The 17,998-nt window shown below is 38.9% G+C and overlaps 1 protein-coding gene across 1 annotated transcript; it reads right to left on the reverse strand.

The window, feature by feature from the left end:
- Nucleotides 1-1,212: 1,212 nt before the first annotated feature.
- On the reverse strand, nucleotides 1,213-17,101 carry LOC133523717 (tonsoku-like protein). Its single transcript, XM_061859400.1, has 14 exons — nucleotides 16,620-17,101; nucleotides 16,270-16,527; nucleotides 15,855-16,017; nucleotides 14,697-14,973; nucleotides 13,949-14,102; nucleotides 13,494-13,698; nucleotides 12,285-12,474; nucleotides 11,379-11,607; nucleotides 10,761-10,876; nucleotides 9,732-9,918; nucleotides 5,245-6,676; nucleotides 3,754-3,929; nucleotides 2,390-3,098; nucleotides 1,213-2,148 (listed from the first exon to the last, which is right to left on the reverse strand). Exons 1-14 carry the CDS (start codon nucleotides 16,630-16,632, stop codon nucleotides 1,803-1,805), a joined length of 4,455 nt encoding a protein of 1,484 aa, XP_061715384.1. The 5' UTR covers nucleotides 16,633-17,101; the 3' UTR covers nucleotides 1,213-1,802.
- Between the last annotated feature and the right edge of the window lie 897 nt (nucleotides 17,102-17,998).

Below are 17,998 nucleotides of genomic sequence, written 5' to 3' on the forward strand. Positions count from 1 at the left end.
ATCGCGAATCTGGGCTCCTACCGGGAAAATCGAAGTTCGTCAATTGCGGGCATTTTTCTCTGTCACTCTAATTACGTCTTAGTAAGAGTAAGAGAGAAAGATCCCCGCAATTTGCGAATTTCGATTTTCGCGGTAAGCCCCCTGCTATCCCTTTCGTGATTTTACATCGTGTAAGTAACGGGCGCGGGCTACTTGCGTTAGCAAGCACGCTTGTTACTTATTCACACATGTCACTAAAACATTATTTTGTAAATACTTTTGCCATATAAATAAACCCACAGCCTTATGTATGGAAGGTAGAGTAGAGGAATAGAATCTCCATATACCAAAAAGTGTCCGACAAAAAACCATAAATAGGTGGCGCTACAATTTCAATTTATTTATTTCAAAAGACAACAATGGTCCATAATGGTTAGTAACATTTAAGGTTTAACCCTTGGGACGCCTAGTGCCTGATCCCTACCAGTCCTGTCAACTGCCAGAGGGTCTTCAATTTTTGTTCCCGTCGACTGCCTAGTCCCGGATCTGTACAAACTGTCTCAACTGCCTTGTGCCTTATCAGTCACCAAATTTATTCTAGCATATTATTACTTATTTTTAGATCTAAACACTTACAAATAGAGTTTTATATTACATGCATTTCAATGCAGTATAAGTCGCGGCAGTCAACGGGTACACGTACGCGATCCTATCCGGCGTTTGAGGGGGATGGGACGAATCCAGCACTAGGCATTTGACGGGTACAAGTATGTTTGTCGGTTCGGCGTTCCAGGGGTTAAAACTAAGTGTTAGTAGAACAAATACAAAAAGAAAAGCGAAAAGTACAGCAACAATAACAAACAATCACCTGGTAGCGGTCATGATATTGTATCATGATATTCTAGGTATTGACCTAGAATACTTGAGAAAAATATCTAAACATAAACAGCGGACTTCACTCCGTCAATAACGCCCAGGTCCTTAGCTATTCTGGAGAGATTTGGAACTATTATTTATAGCTGACAGCTGGTCACTTTTGCAACATGCCCATGGAGATTCTGTTCCTTGCCTCTACCTTCCATACCCTTATGCCTTATAAACTATTTATAAACGGTTAAACGATATCACAATCCGAATTCAAATTATGGATAGGATGCCGGCCGGATGCAACTTATAGATAGCATTCTCGACACCGGTAAATAGTACTTTAGGATGTTAAGATATGAAAACGAATTAAATAAACAACATTCATTAATATTTTTATTACATAAAAAAACAAATTACTGAGAATAGTGCCTACTTCATTACAAATAACATAAACAAAGTAGAGTACGTGCACGTGGTAGCTTCATTGCTTACTCTTAATTAACAATCAGAAATGAAAAGGATGTCATACAGGAACTTGCAGAATCTACTTTCGTGTGTTTTAACTCTGTTATTATGAATGATTAAGATCAGTAACAACTGAAACTTCACTGGGCAAAAAAACTTTTAGTATAAATTAATTAAATACCTACAATTATATTACATTCTTCAATTAATCTAATTTATATATACATTTTCAGGCACTAAAAATAATCACTAAGGCATTCATGTTACACAACGTAAATCTTGTCACCTGATAAATCAAAATAAAAGCATGATATTTTTATTAATTTAAGCATAATCATAACATAAATTTGAATATACTGTAGGCAGCACAAAATATATTTGCATATACTCAAATCAATTGAAATTTCGCAAATCCATATTAATTTGATTATTCAGTCCTGTACTAGTCCTGTATTATTTACAATATTGTAAGGCATCTAAATCCCTGTAGTCTACCTGGCGGTAAATCTTATTACGCCACCTTCACAATGTTCGATCACTCCTCTACCTTTGAAGCAACTCAGCCAAGTCTTTGAGAAGGATTTGAAGCTGTCTCTCTCTGCATCAGTGTTTGACACTGGGGTCACATTGATCTCTGGTATGCACCTGCCAAAGTCAATGGCCGGCAACCACACTTGGAAGTCGGAGTCGGGGGAGTATTTGAATATGTCCTGGCAACCTTGGAGGTTGATTTGAGGCACTGGAGGTTGCCGCTGTAGTAATTTCTTTAGTGTGATGAAAGTAAGCAGGTTGCTCTTTAGGGACACAGATTGCAAATTCTTCGCGCGGCCGAGACTTCTGCAAGAATAAAAAATAAACTTTATAATTTATTGTTCATAAAACATATTATTATTGACATTGACCAAATCCAAAGTAGCATTTTCATAAGTTTAACTTTGACATTGCAAAGGCCACTGATTTGAATATATGCGTGATAGCTTACTTCATCTATTTTATATATTGGTAACATTAAAATAAATTAAACAAAACGAGTGATGGGGAGGCCGGGGGTGGGTAAAGTGATAACTGCAAAACATACCTAAACACTCTCATGAATTGTCCATCCACCAGTCTGCAGTTTGACAAACTGAATCTTCTAATCTTTAATTCCTTGGCGGAATCCATGAACGAAGCCAGGCACCCGACCACTTGGCCTTGAACACCAACACTGTCCAACTCTAACTCCATTAGCATATTAGGATTCAGTGATGATACTAAACAGCTAACAGTTGGGAGTTTCACATCATTATTACTGATGTCTATCGCTTCTAAAGCATTGAAATTAGCGTTGCACTCGTTTATTACCCCAGCTGCATTCTCTGTTAATCCACTAAAGTTCAATTTAAGCGTCTTCAGTCTGATATGTTGCGTTAGTTTTAATATATGCTTCAATCCTTCATCAGTTATAGGGTTTCCGCTGATATCTAAGAAGTCTAGTAACTGGCATACTGGTCTGGAGGCTTTATCAAACATTTGCGTCAATATCCTAGCTCCTTCGGCAGTGATATTATTTCTGCTAATGTCTAGATGTGTTAGTTGCTTCATAGTGCACATGCAGTCAGTGAGATACTTGACTCCATCGTCTCCCAAGTTGTTGTCCGAGATCATGATAGCGGTGATGTGTGATTGGTGTGTGAGCGCTCGGAACAGTGGTCGGATTTGTGATGGGGGTAATGTTCGTGCTCCGAGTGCAAGCCTGTGTGTTGTGTGACTCCGGCCTATGGTTTGTTGGATTTCCTCACAGGTAGCTAAAATAAAAACAGATTTAAGTTTAGCGCTATTAAATTTAAGTTTCTATACAAGGTTTTGTATTACTTGATAAAATATCCATATACAATGTGTTTGAGCACATATAGTGGAGCCGTTAACCACGTATAGTACGATGAATTTTATCGACAAATCATCCCCCATGCCTATGCTTTTTCCCAATCATTTTAAAAATGCACCCCTTAAAGTTTTATGGCGCCAAACAAGACTATTGATTAATGTGCTATTATCTATCCATTTACCTATCGCACATTTAAAAATAATAATCAGTCGATAGCTTATGAATTGGGCATAAATTTCAAGCATAAATGTCACAGATTTTTTCACAATTACTCAAGAATTAATAATAAAGATAAAAATTAGCTTCAAAAATTTACATTTTATATTTTTTTCGAAAACGAGGTCGTTGACCTGTACTTTTTTATTGTTAAATGATAGTACAGAATATCAGCTAAAAGTCGAAATCAAAATGATAGCGCTAGTTAAAACATTTCATAAGTTACAAACAAGCCAGTTAATTCGCAACTCGTGTCGATTTAAAACACTCCCTTCGGTCGTGTTTTAATTTATCGCCACTCGTTTCGAATTTCCTATTTTTCGCACTTGTATCGTAATGTACTATATAAGTATAGTTACATATGCCTAGAGCTTCGCAGCACTCCAAGTATCTCTCCTCAGCCGGCGACGCCTTCCAGTGCGTGACGCAGGTGCGCAGCTCCGGCGACGACAGCACCAGGCTCAGCGGGTCCTCCTCCGACAGGATGGCGCCGTCCGCCGTCATGAGGCTGAACACTGGACGGACGCCCGTCAATCTGAAATGAACGTTATGACGTGTAGATAAAGTTCAATTTAAACACAACAAACTGTATTCGAACATTGAGATGGTAGTGTTGCTTCAAAGGCTTGTGAGACTGGCGTGTCTATACCAAAAACCCGAGGCTAGGAACCGAATCTACCTATCCCCGTCATAAGTGTAACATAACATATTATGTGACAGTGACAGAGATACGTATTATTCGGGGTTTTTTTCATGTAATATCGAGCTTGATAGATATACTCTGGCAAACCTCAGTTCAGATTGGGTGAGCGATCCTTTGCGCCTACATTTTACAAATTTGCCGCCTTTTTCTACTGACACAGCAGGGTTGCCAAAGTATAGTGAACTTTCCCTGCTAACCTATCTAATAATTTAGACTTGTGCCTAATTTTACAGAAAAAAAATAATAATATCCAGTAGCAAGGCGTTTTAACATATAACCGATCGTTTTCTCGCTTTGTAGAGGAAAGCGACTACGAACAGAGAACCCGCCAAGCAAGTTCCCCGCAATCTTCAATCTGCTAAGATATTATGTGTCAATCGGGAATTAATTATTCATAACTTTTTTTCGAAACCTGTGGTAAATCGTGTTCAACTGTCTCAAAATAGACAAGCCGGTGAAAACTAGGCTATATGAGTGAAAGAGAAAACATCATACCTACCCATACTTTGAATAAAATACGAATTTGGTTTTGAACTAAACATTTTGAATGTGTTTGATCATCGGCTATCACTACAAATTATCAAAGAGAATTTGAAATAGAGGTGGATTGTCAAAGAAAACTTTGTAGCCACATTAAATTTACTGCAATTTGACTTTGATCCTTATTCTTTCACTGATATGCGTTAAATTTGTTAAATATAAAAAAGTGGCGCCATCTAATAGATCAAAAGCCAAAGGCATCGTTTCGAGCGATGGCGCCACAACCTTTAGCCGAAGCCCGGTAAGATGGCGCCACTTTTTGATACTTAATAAATTTAACACATATCAGTGAAACAATAAGGATCGAAGTCAAAGGGAGTTCTAAAAGTTTTAATCATGTGTCGAAAGATGGCAGTAAATTTACTGTGGCTACAAAATTTTCTTTCACAATCCACCTCTATTTCGAATTCTCTTTGATATTATAAAACAAAACCCCCCTTCGCGTCTGTCTGTCGGTATATTCGCTATAAACTCAAAACTACTGAACGGATTTTCATGTGGAAGTGATTCTTGAGGAAGGTTTAGGTACATAATTTTTTTAAGGTTAACCCATGCGAGTAAACGATAAAAATAACATGCTAAAAAGAGATACTATTTTTATACTTACTTATAATATCTAGTCTTCACTTCATCAACCAGCCAGCTGATTGTCTGTTTATTGATCCTGTCTAACTTGAGCGATATTAACAACACTTTATCCTCTACTTGCACCTTCACCGCCGCCGGTGGCAGAATCTGAGTCTGCATCGGCCTCCCGTTCTTATTAGATTGTACTATATTTATTGGCTGAATCACATTTAAAGGTTGCATCACACTAGGATTCATATTCATCATGTTGAAGCAGTCTTTTCTTGGACTGTAGTTACTGAATTCACCTGATGATTTTCTTGAAAATGTTCCGGATATATCATTTTGTTTGCGCGGACTGAAATTATTGAAATTCTCTCCGGAGGATTTTCTACTGAATGTCCCAGTGGGCGTTAGTCTTTTGGTATTTCTAGAAGTAAATTCACTGTCGCTTCCACTGTTGCTGGATTGATCAAAATCCTGTCTATTTCTTTGGAAACCGGCTCTGAGCAGAGTGCTCTGCTGCTTCCAGCGTTTCCTCATATTATCTCTAGTGTCTCTATTCTTCGATTCATTAAGCTCTCTATCTATAACAGGCCAACTATTTCTAAACTCAGGGCATATATTTTCGTTGGAGTCTGAACTATTTTCATTAATGGCAATAATATCGCTCATCCGTTTCTTTTGTTTCTCAGTTGATTTCCTATTATTGCTGTCTATTAGTGGTTCTATTCTGTTAATATTTTCAATACTGTCCTTAATGGAATCGTAGGTGGGTTTCTTAGCAATAGTTACTGATGACAACGGGTCACTGAGTTTTCTCTTCTTACTTTTATTTACGCCCATATCGTCATCAAGCCATTCGTCATCATCTACTTCATTGGGGTCCAACAAAGCTGATTTCGGTGCTCTTTTGACATCTACTTCTGGCAAGTCATCAGAAGTCCTTCTATGCCTCAAAGCAGATATGACCGTCTTGTATTCTTTAACACCTGAGACGTCTTTCTTCTTCTTAGCTCTCTTTTCATCTGATGATTCGCTTGAAGACTCATCCGATGGGAAAGCCGGTTGATTTCTTGTGGGTGATAGAACGATATCGTCATCGGAGTCATCTTGGATGACGTTTCTCTTTTTGAATCCAGGTGATCGTGCTACATTACTGTTGTCAGCAACGGACGTGCTCGCCGGTGATTTGTCGATTTTCCTATTCCTATTTAAGTAAGAGTTTCCAGGAGGGGTCGCGGACAAGTCGGCCGGAGCGGCCCTGATTTGGGTCTGGAGCCGGGCGCAGATGTTTTTGTACATGTCCTCCTTCTCTCGGTTGAGGACAGTGTTGGAGCGCCACTGGCGCAGCGAGTCGAGCGCGGTGTGGCCGCGGTCGTTCTTGACGGAGGGGATGGCGCCGCGGTCGAGCAGCAGCTGCATCACGTCCATGTAGCCGTTGCATGCGGCGTCGTGTAGGGGCGTTTGTCCTGAAAATAATACTTTTAATTTTACATAAATCTTTCATCTTCTTACAAATATTTAGGTAATAACATATTAATCGTAGTGTTAAAAATTCTCAGTTCCATTAATTTAATTTAATTTAATTTATTTATTTCATAAGACAACAATGGTCCATAATGGTTAGTAACATTTAAGGTTTAAAACTAAGTGTTAGTACAACAAATACAAAAAGACAAAAAGAAAAGCGGAAAGTACAGCAACAATTAATAACAAACAAACAAACAATCACCTAGTAGCGGTCATGATACCCTCAAAATGTCGCATAACAGGTGAGTCGTATCGGCCCGCTACCGTAGCCAGGATGGGGTTGGAGCTGGCCCGCACTCTGCAGAGCAACGAGGCAATCCTCTTTCTTATTAAGGCATAGTAATCATCTGTGCGAGCTTGTGCAAACATGCCCGATGCGCTGCAGAAGCGGGGCAGCCCCAACAACATCCTGAAACCATTATTATATTGGACGCGCAGGGAACTGATGGTCTTCTGCGTAAAACTAGTCCAGAGGCTGCACGTGTAGAAAACTTGACAATAGGCTTTAAATAAAGTTATTTTTACCTGTTGGCTACACCGTGCAAACCTCCTTATTAGCATGTTGCATCGTACCGCCAGTGCCCTGCGCTCCCGTTCTATATCTAATTGGTCTTTAAGGTCGTCGGTGACATAGTGTCCAAGATACTTAAATGTATACACGCGCTTGAGCTCATTATTATTAAGTTTTATGGCAGGTACATTTTCCGGTAGCTTGCCCCCGACGGCCTTAAATACCATATATTCGCTTTTCTTAGCGTTATATAGTAAGCCATATTTACTTACGTATTCTTCACATATGCTGAGTAGTTTTCTCAATGCCCTGACTGTTGGACTGAGCAGCACCATATCATCAGCATAGCTGATGTTGTTGATACTAACATCATCAACTCTGCATCCTACTGGAGCGCTGCTCAACCCCCCGATCAGGTCATTAACGTACAGGTTGAATAGCTTGGGGGAGGTTATACCCCCCTGCCTCACCCCACACTCCAACCTGTACGACTGAGAAAACCTACCAGCCCATCTGACGCTATTGCTCTGGTTAAGGTACCAATACTGAAATATTCGGAGTAGCTCCGCCGGTATTTTTTGCTCCCTTAACTTATTCCAAAGGACATCGTACGACACGAGGTCAAATGCCCTTGATAAATCCAGGAAACAGGCGTATATAGGTGTTTGACGCTCAGTGTAGTACTGCACCGTGTGTTTTAGACTTAAGATTGCACTTTCCGTGGATAATCCCGGGCGAAACCCGAACTGCGCATAGTGCAAGTCTAAATGCCTTTCAAGTTGTGCGTCCAGTAGGCTATCCAGTACCTTAGCCAGCACAGTAGCAAGTGAGATTGGCCGATAGTTAGACTTACTAGAAACATCGCCAGTTTTATCTTTGAGGATTGGCACAACAATGGTCTTCATTAGGTCATGGGGAAGGTAAGAGTGAGACATGCACAAAGAATAGAATTTAGCCAGAACTGCATGTAACTGTTTGCCCGCAAACTGTAAGTGTTCTATACTGAGCCCGTCGTGACCCGGTGACTTTCCTCTGGTCATTTTGGTGATCACATGTTTGACCTGTTCAGAGGTAAAACGAACAAAGTCCGACTCACGACAGGCCCCGTCATCAACCTTTTGCTGCGCTGGGCCCAATGGAGAATCTATTTTAAAATGACCAACAAACATGTTAGCAATGGATTCCGGCTCACTCACTTCTCCGACGCTCACGGGCACGCCAGGTCGACCATCCAGTTTCTTGACGGCCTTCCAAAACTGTTTGAAATTTTTCGAGCTATGATGCGATGCTAAGATGTCTAATTTAATTTGCTCTTGATGATTTTGGCACCATTTCAACTTACTTTTGAATATTTTACGACTTGCGCACATATTTTCGTAAACTATTCCCGCCATAGGCTTATTCAAATTGACCCACTCCTGAAGGTGCATCCTAGCCTGCCCGTGCGCGTCCCGGACATGTTTATTCCAGCCCACGACTTTTTTACCCTTCCTATTATGGCCACAGGCTTGATGATAACTTTGCACTGCAGCATCTGATAAAATATTAACTATATCTCTATATAAACAATCAATTAAATATCGATGACTGATATTATTACAATTTATATTAGAGCAAATGTCAAAATCGCGAAAATCAATTAAATTTAATCTATCATTACATAATTCATAATATTTATCAATTTGTGCCCCGTCCCTGTCACCCCAAATTACTTTACTACATTCATTATTATTAATTACAAGTTTAGGCGGAACAAGCTCTAAACGGCATTCAATACATAACGGATAATGATCAGAACAAAAGACGTTAATACTCTTTATAATTTATTGGGATTACGGAAAAAAACTGGTAAATACTATATAATTTTAGTTTTTTTTTTAAACCACCGAATTCACGTCGTACTGTGGGCTGAAATTCGGCTTATGTTTTTTTTTTTATTGAAATAGGTTTTTCCCTGCATTGTTATGGTAAAACTCATAAGTTTTAGACGATTTGGAATGAAAATTGTCGAGTTACGAATTTTTTTCAAAAAATTTTTGCCAAAAAATTACAAATAATTCGTAGTATAACGTACCGTAAAGATATTACGGTTTGTTTTGCGGTTCTTGAGTAATAATGATTCCTTGTCCCTGCTCCATACCGTACCGTGCTTTGTCACCAGTGCAATACTTTATAAAGTCCCCCTTTACTTTCACTAGTTCCGCGATGAAAATGCGCTTGAATATTTAGCAAGATCGAGTTCGCGAGCCAAGCAAAGGCGCACCAGAGTTGAACAGCTACACTCTAATAATGCTAATTAAAATGCCTCAATCCACCGACTAATTGTTCCCAGTAAGAGTAAGGAAGGCCTGCTATTTTTAGGACGGATTTACACAGGTGCCTATTATAAGGACGGCTGAAAATTGTGCAGAATGGAGAGCCTTGGTACACAGTCGCTGTGGCCAAAAGCGGTCGGGAGCATCTATACTTTTATAAAGTCCTACCTTTACTTTCATTAGTCCCGCGATCGTTAATGACAGCTCCGTGGTCGATCAGGATCTGAGCGATCTCGTAATGGCCGTTGATGGCCGCCTCGTGCAACGGAGTCCATCCGGCGAAGTCGCGCACATTGACCGGGTGCTTCTGCGAGATCAGGCGTTGCAGCATGAACTTGTTGCCTGCTATGCACGCCTGTGAAACGGGATCGGGATATATTACGATTATTATTTTTACACCGGATTATGTAACAAAAAACGAGAAAGAAACAAGTTACAAATTTGAACAAAAAAAGTGAATTGCGGAAACAACACAAACATAGAATTATAAATGCAATTTAATTGGAGTTAAAAAGTATTTTGGAATCAAACAAGCCTGTAGTCTATGGTTTATGTTTCTGTATTTTATATACGCAAAGAGACATGTTATTTAACGATTTCAGCGCCATCTCAGTTAAGTTTTACGTGTTTATCCTCATTACAGGCTTTTTTTGGATGGTATCTTGAGAAAACGATTTTTCCCGGGAATAACATAGATCAGTTTCTCGTCGTTATTTAAAAACATCCACTTGACTGTCTTCTTCTTCTTCCTCGCGTTGTCCCGGCATTTTGCCACGGCTCATGGGAGCCTGGGGTCCGGTTGACAACTAATCCCAAGATTTGGCGTAGACACTAGTTTTTACGAAAGCGATTGCCATCTGACCTTCCAACCCAGAGGTTAAACTAGGCCTTATTGGGATTAGTCCTGTTTCCTCACGACGTTTTCCTTCACCTAAAAGCGACTGGTAAAGATCAAATGATATTTCGTACATAAGTTCCGAAAAGCTCATTGGTAGGCTAGGCCACCAGCGCTTCCTAAAAACATCCACTTGACTGTATTCTAGCAAATAAATGATTTGATATTTCGTCTTACCTTATACCTTATACTATAAATCTCATCAAAAAAGACTGAAGTTGTTTTCAAGAACTGATTTACAAATATTGCCTGTATAACTCTTAAAAGTACATATGTATAGAATATGTGGTTGTTGCATTTACCCGCTGCAAGAGTGACTCGCCTTTCTCGTTCACTTTATTAACATAAGCTATTCCAGCCCTCCTGGGCCTTGATTTACTTCCGCCTGTTATCTCTTCATTAAAGTTCTCATCGTCATCTGTAAAAGACATCGTCAAATTCGTTATCTATATCAGCCCAAGCGCAAATCTAGGATTTTGTCTTGTTATCTCCACGTCACTGTTCCAAAATATTACTGTCTGCTACCATACCTACTACCTACCTACCATTAATTACGTCACACAAAATTTCGAGTTTTTGGACTTCCCCCCTGTTCCTCTTTGTCATGCTTATTCCTTTCTCTTTAACATGTACTGTCACATTTTGAATATTAAAAAAAACTATTTAATTATCGAACCAGCTCACAAAATTTCACGAGAATCGATTGAGAATTGCGACCTGTAAAGGAGAACATCTGGACATACGAAAGCATTTTTGCCCAAGCTCAAACAGAGAGCTTCGCTTAATTACATACCTCACGCAGTTTAAATACAAACAAGAAAAAAAGAAACAATTTCGGTACATGCTCATACAAAATATGATTGCAATAGGATAGTTATTCAACATTTTTCAAAAGTGACAAGGGAATTTTTAAATCTTACCAGTAATATCCTCACAGCGGATATCATGCCCTATGGTTGTGGTCATCTCATCACCTCCAGCTGAACTCTCATCCTCAGAGTTCTCCAAATTGTCAAAGTCTTCATACCCGAGGTACCTTAGTTCATCTTGCGTCTCCTCCATTTTGTCCAACTCGAAGTATTCCTCTTGGTATTTGAGGAGGGATTTGAGGGCTCGGATTTCGTATTTGCGCTTATTCCAATCCTTGGCCTGAAAGGTTTTTATATAGTTAAGTAGGATTACATAATAATTACTCGTACTCTGTGAGCATGATAGTTTTGTTTCTAGTATTAAGTTTAATGTTTTTGTACGCCGTTTGGCAAAATATAGTGAAACTGTACATATATAAACTGACCACCAATGTAACTCTACCTATATTTACAAATAAAACACTTACTTACTTACTATCATTAACAGCTATCCTGATGGTGAGACAATACACTAACGCTTTTGGACGTTTGTTACTTCACAGGATCTCAAGAATCTCAGTTTAGATAATTAATAACAAAAACGTGTTTGCTGCACTGGCTGTTATATATAACGTTATAATATAACATCGTGTGACAGGTACAACATGATAATATTGATAGTGTTTTATTATGTTGTCTCAGACACAATGTTATACAACCACCATTAAATACGGATCCCCTTTCAATCAGACCTGTGGAAGTTACTAAGACCCCAACTGGATAAGAGCTAGTTCTTATCTACTAAATAAGTTTTCACCAAACATAGCTAAGGACACTCAATTAGAGGTTATTTGAACAAAAACTGAGATCGGAACAGGATTTCCAGTTAGGGTGTTCAGATGCCACAGACGAAACAAATACACATCCTTCTAATTTTTTTGTGTGTTTCAGATTTAAAAAACGAATAAAAGGACTTACAGCATTCCTAGCGTTAAGGCAAGCCTTTTCAATCTGGTCATAAGGTTTCTTGGCCAAGTAGCTAGTCTCAGCAATGTTGTACAGGGTGGTGAAGGCTTCCTTGGGCTCATCCTTTATGAGTTCATATTCCTTTTCAAGGTACATTAGGGCATCGTTGTACGAGCCCATGTCTTTGTAAGTTTGATACAAACTGAAATAGAAAAAAAAATACATTGTTCAGGAAATAGAAACAGGCATAACATTCTCCAGATTTGAGTTTCCAAAAAGTTTGAAAAGTTCTTGGAAATTGGAGTGTTCAAGAAATTTTCACAGGACATTTCACCTTTCATTTGGAAACGGAAATTTTCGATCCCCATACTTATATTAGAACTTTTCGAATATTTTCCATGTGGAAATTTAGCAATTTAGGAAAATATCAGTCGGCACATCAGTACCAACCTGCGTCTAAAAACTGTTGAGGCTGATCAGACAAATTATGGAATGAATGGCAGATATCAGTAGTTGGGTAGGTATGCAAACAAGCAAACATTGGGTGTCAATGTAAACGAATCACCACATTCACATATATTTTTAGATTTTGGGGTACAACATGGTAGAGTAAGAAAACACACAACATAAAGTCCCTCTCTCTCTCTCTTTAGCCCTTCTCTACACTTCGGGTGAAGGCCTCTTTCATTTTATGCTACTCGTCACGGTTCTGTGCGACCTGGAATCACTTCTTCCCCGCAGTCCTTTTGATGTCGTCGTCCCAACGCATCTGAGGTCTACGTTGAGGACGTTCCTGCCCCCATGGTCGCCACTCCAATAGTTGTTTACTCCACGAATCGGTTTTTCGTGCTATATGACCAGCCCATTCCCACTTCAATCTGGCTACACGTTTCACAACATCGGTGACCTTGCTCTGCTGTCTCAGCCACTCATTCGTTTTACGGTCTCTCAATGTGATCCCAACCAGTTTTCTCTCTAGCGCCCGTTGCACAACGCTCAACTAATGTAGTAGGTCCTTGGTGAAGACCCAGGTTTCAGCTCCATAAAGTCCCTACTTGACGACAAACCTTTTTATTGATAACTCTCGTGTTCTGAATGGATGCGAATGGACGGATGAATTGGATGCGCAAGTCCAATGAAGGCTCCAGATTTCGTCACGGTGTCGTCCTTACAATGCTAGTTACTGTCTAACAATATGAACAAATGCACAACAATCCATACCTGATGTAAATTGGTATGAGCTGTTTCCCACTTTCCCCCGCCAGCTCAGCTTGCTCCAGCATCTTCAGATAGTTGGAGACAGCATCATCATAGTTCTGCAGATAGCAGGCGCCGTCGCCGAGGCTCTCGTAGACTTTCTTTAACTCTGCATGGTTGCTTGGGTCTATGCCCACTCTTCGGTCATCTGTATAGCACATTGCTGCGACTGTTGAAAACAGAAGATAGTGGTTATTAAATGAGTTAAAACAAGCCAAGATCCGGAACGGATGGAACTGAATATGACCTAACCAACCAATTTAGAAGTAAGCAAATGGATAAGATACGGGGGCGTAGCTAGAAGAAATGGCGCCCGGGGCAGGTACTAAATTTAGGCCCACCCCTGATTCCCCAGCCTGGTATTAAAAATAAGATGTCCAAAGTGACAATTTAGCATGTGACAATAATTTGCAACTCACCAACTTTTAGCTTAGACTCGATGCTTTCCCTCTCTTCTTCATCAGGTGTCTTCATTTTCCAGGCCTTTACAAGAACTTGTTTGGCGCTCTGGTAGTCAGCAGTTTTACATAAAACATCCGCCTTTGATGCCAAAGTCTCACAAAGTTTCTGACCCTACAAAACAAATAATATTAAGTCATAATAATAAATATCATCATAATAATGACAAGGAAAGGAAGCAAAACATAATTTTATGTTGATTTAGGTTAAATCTTCTTCTTCTTCGTTTCCTCATGGTGTTATCACATGGATATTGTTTGATGCACCAAAGTTCTTCAATCTGCACTATTTTCCGCAGTTGTAATGATAGGCGCCTCGCAGGGTTACTTTAGTATATCTACCCAATCCAAGATTTGATGATGATGGCGATGGTATGCTGTTATGCCTAATCAGGGACAAAGGGCTCTAAGAAGGGAATTTCAATTTTTCACGGTCCAGCATGGCTTCTTCCAGCTCCGCCCCGCCGACGCCAACTAATGCAGCCTCCTTTTCCACTGATCCAAGATTTAGATCAGTAATCGGTAGGTCAGCCTATGAGTCAATTCATCACACATAAAACCTTAGGTCCTTGGGTTAAAAACCCCACCTTTGCTTTTGATGAATGAGTCAGTACAGTGGGCTTAATGCAGGAAGGTCGCAACAGTATCTCACAGAGGACACGCTCCTATGCTATGCCTTCTGATTTTTATACAAAAAACATATACTAACCTTGTCTTGCAACCTCTTAGCAATCTCCTCAGCTTTACTCAGACAACTCAATGAGTTTGTATAGTCACTCAGCTTGTTGCAATAAAGCAACGCCAGTGTAGTGTAACACTGATGCAACACATCATATATGTCCTGGTTGACGCATATGTTTATGGCTTTCTTGAGACAGTCTACTGCCTTGTCATGATGTCCTAAATATTCCTGGCACACTCCAATATTGAGGAGCAGTCGAGATCTCATGTCCATCAGCTCATATATGTTTATTTTACCACTCAAACTGGAACAGATAAAGAACAAGTTGAGATGGATCACAGTCATTGAAACAAGATAGATAATCTGACCATTAGTGGAGTTATATTGTGATTAGAGTTCAACCAAAGTTACAGTTTTGACAAAAATCATGTTTCAGCCACCAAGCCGATACTAGAGCATAACAGAACCTTCAGAAAATGCAGTCTAGGTCTGACACTAATAGTGATAGCAAATAAATATTATCTCTGTCCTGATGTCTTGTATGCAATAATGTTGTGTATTGTAAAGTTGGTTGTATGCTGTTGTTGCAAGATTTGTCTTTTTTTTTGGACCACATTTGACTACCATGAAAAACAAAATTATCTATATCTATCACTATTGGGCATTCAAGCGATAGAGAGGCAGATAAAGTAACAGTGAGGATTAATATTTTCTTCAAAGAAAAAAAGTTTGTCACATTCAATTCATAGTGAGCTACGTGCTACTATGTTATGAATATCAAACCTGCCTAGCGGGTCACTGGCAGTGAATGCGTTAAAGTATCTAGAAATTTGTTTAGAATCTTTATCTTGTTACATTGGCCTTACATTAGTGCTTATGTACATGTATGTAATATAAGCACATGTTATTTAGCTACTTCAATATAGCAGGCAAAACCGGATTTCCGCCTAGGCCTACAAGGCCCGGGCCTAGGGGCCTAGGAAACCTGACTTTTGAGATGGAGGAGGGGGCTATGATAAAATTATGGAGAGGGGCCCTGGAATTCCAAGGGCCATACCTTATATGTGCTTAGGGGCCCCAGGTCTCTAAATGATCTGAACTGATAGCAGGCACTAGGCACTTGATTTTGTCCATAACTATAAGAAAAACATTCTAGCAAATTTTAGACATAACAAGTTTGCTTACCTTTCACACAGTGCAAGACCTTTAAGGAATGCCCGCTCAGCAGCTTTCAGAGATTCCTCTGCCTCTTTGCCGATGGTGCTCTGTCCTTGCAATAGATATATCCTGCCAAGGGTAGCCAGCGCTCTCTGCTCCTCCACTGTGTTGTTGAGTTCCTTGGCTACAGCTGTTGATTTCACATTTTTCAGTTTAATAACTAGTTTTATATAATTAAATACTCATATTAAATTTAATGATAATGATGTGTTTGGATTTTTGTTCAATATTCTTTTATTATTTTATTTTTCTTACTTGTTTTAACATTTACATTGCATGGTAAGGACTATTAAACATAAAATGAAAACCAAATGTTTAGTAATAAACATAATACAATAATATGCTTTACAATAAACATTTTATTGCACAATCGTTAACTTACCTAAATGTCGCTTCTCATACTTCAGAGCTTTGTCAAACTCTGCAAGAAGCATGTACATTTCACCTATCATCCTGTTGCAAGTGCCCCACTCCATTCGAAGCCCCAATTCTTTGCAGATCGAGGCTTCGGTTCGGTATTCATCCAACGCATCTGCATACCTATTTTTCTTGTAGTAATATGTTGCCAAATCATTACAAGCCTCGGCGTAAGCTCTTTTATTGCTGCCATTTAAAGCCTTCTTCTTCTTACGTATCAGTTCTGAAAATTTTATTTACATTGTGAAAGCTCAGACAAAAGTAACCTTAGCTGTTTGTAAGTGAAAAAGGAGATTCGTTTGAATGGATACTTACTTTCTTCTGCCATTATTAGTTTTTGCACTAAGCATATTACATCAAAACTATATTTATCATTAATAAATCGAATATACACAATAATTTAACACTATACACAAGGCAAAGTTTACAAATCCGAATCGAATCTGTCACAAAAAATGTCAATCAGGAAAATGGCGGGCAGAATCTTATTACAGGGTTGCCATATATACAATAATAATAAAAAGTTAACAACCATCAACAAATTAGCAAAATATTGGTAGATATATTGGTCTCGTCCGCTCGTCTGTTAGCCGACGTGCTCGGGACGTAACTGCAATGCTCGTGTAAACAAGGCTTAAAAAGCTACAATAGTTTAAAAAAAACAACAATGTTGTTTTTGGTCTATTCATGTCTATTCGCATTTTTGTTTATGAACGCGATGTTGGAGTTGTTTGACTACCATTGATTCGTATTGTTTTCATAGAAATTGCTTTTTTATTGAATTAAAGTGACTACAATTATATGCCTTGACGAAGTATTTTTTTTAATAGACAGTTGTAGATATAAAAATCAGTGTTATTTCGACGTGTATTAAAAATTAGGTTGAAAACCCTTCCGCCGGCACTGTTTTTGCGCGTAAGTAGGTACTTTGATATTTTGATAAATTACATGACTGTAACATTTGTATTCCACGTATTCCCTAGATTCTATATGCTATTACCATATATATGGTAAACTATTACAAATTTTAATTTCTTACCGATCCATTGAACCTAAGAATTTACCTATCCCTTTGAATTTCTTTGTTTACTTATGCACTTTTTTATTCCTGAGTGACCAAATTGTTTTGCGATACTAAAAGAAAGTGTGTTGCAATTGTTACAATTTCGATTGCGCTTATTAAGTTGTTTAAAATCCGTTTATAAGTGTATGATTATTTTTCTAGTCCAAAGTCCATTTAGGATCTCATGAAATGTTGAATAGGTACATATTTTTATTACTGAGAATACTATGATATTTAATTTTAATACTTGCCTCCTATTGCATTTTTTTTTTCATTGTGCACATTCTATGTATTTAAAAGCCGTATCCGGAAATAGAGCTTCTAGTAGTTCTAAGCTCCTTCAGGTTGGGGTATAGGTAAGGAGGGCCGTTCTTGGGACTAAGAAAATGCCAGTGTAAATTATTTTTGCACTAGGGGGTTTTTAGAAATATCTGCACGAGTATTAGATGCCCGTGGAAAGAAAAGTACGTCAGCGATAAAAGCTGGTACCAAAAATGTAATTTTTGTAAAAACTTATTACTGTAATGTGAACGACTGGTTCGGCGTGATTTATACATCCATGCCTAATTTCAGCTTTCTAGCACAAACGATCACGAAGCAAAGCCGCGGAAGGACAGACGGACATGGCGAA

The sequence above is a fragment of the Cydia pomonella genome, chromosome 12 (assembly GCF_033807575.1).
Source record: "Cydia pomonella isolate Wapato2018A chromosome 12, ilCydPomo1, whole genome shotgun sequence".
NCBI lineage: Eukaryota > Metazoa > Arthropoda > Insecta > Lepidoptera > Tortricidae > Cydia > Cydia pomonella.

Coding starts and splice junctions, on each gene's coding strand:
- LOC133523717 (XM_061859400.1), bottom strand. Junction 16,018..16,269: donor GTATGAGAAGCGACATTTAG/GTAAGTTAACGA, acceptor TGAAATCAACAG/CTGTAGCCAAGGAACTCAAC. Junction 9,919..10,760: donor GCGAGTCACTCTTGCAGCGG/GTAAATGCAACA, acceptor CCCGTTTCACAG/GCGTGCATAGCAGGCAACAA.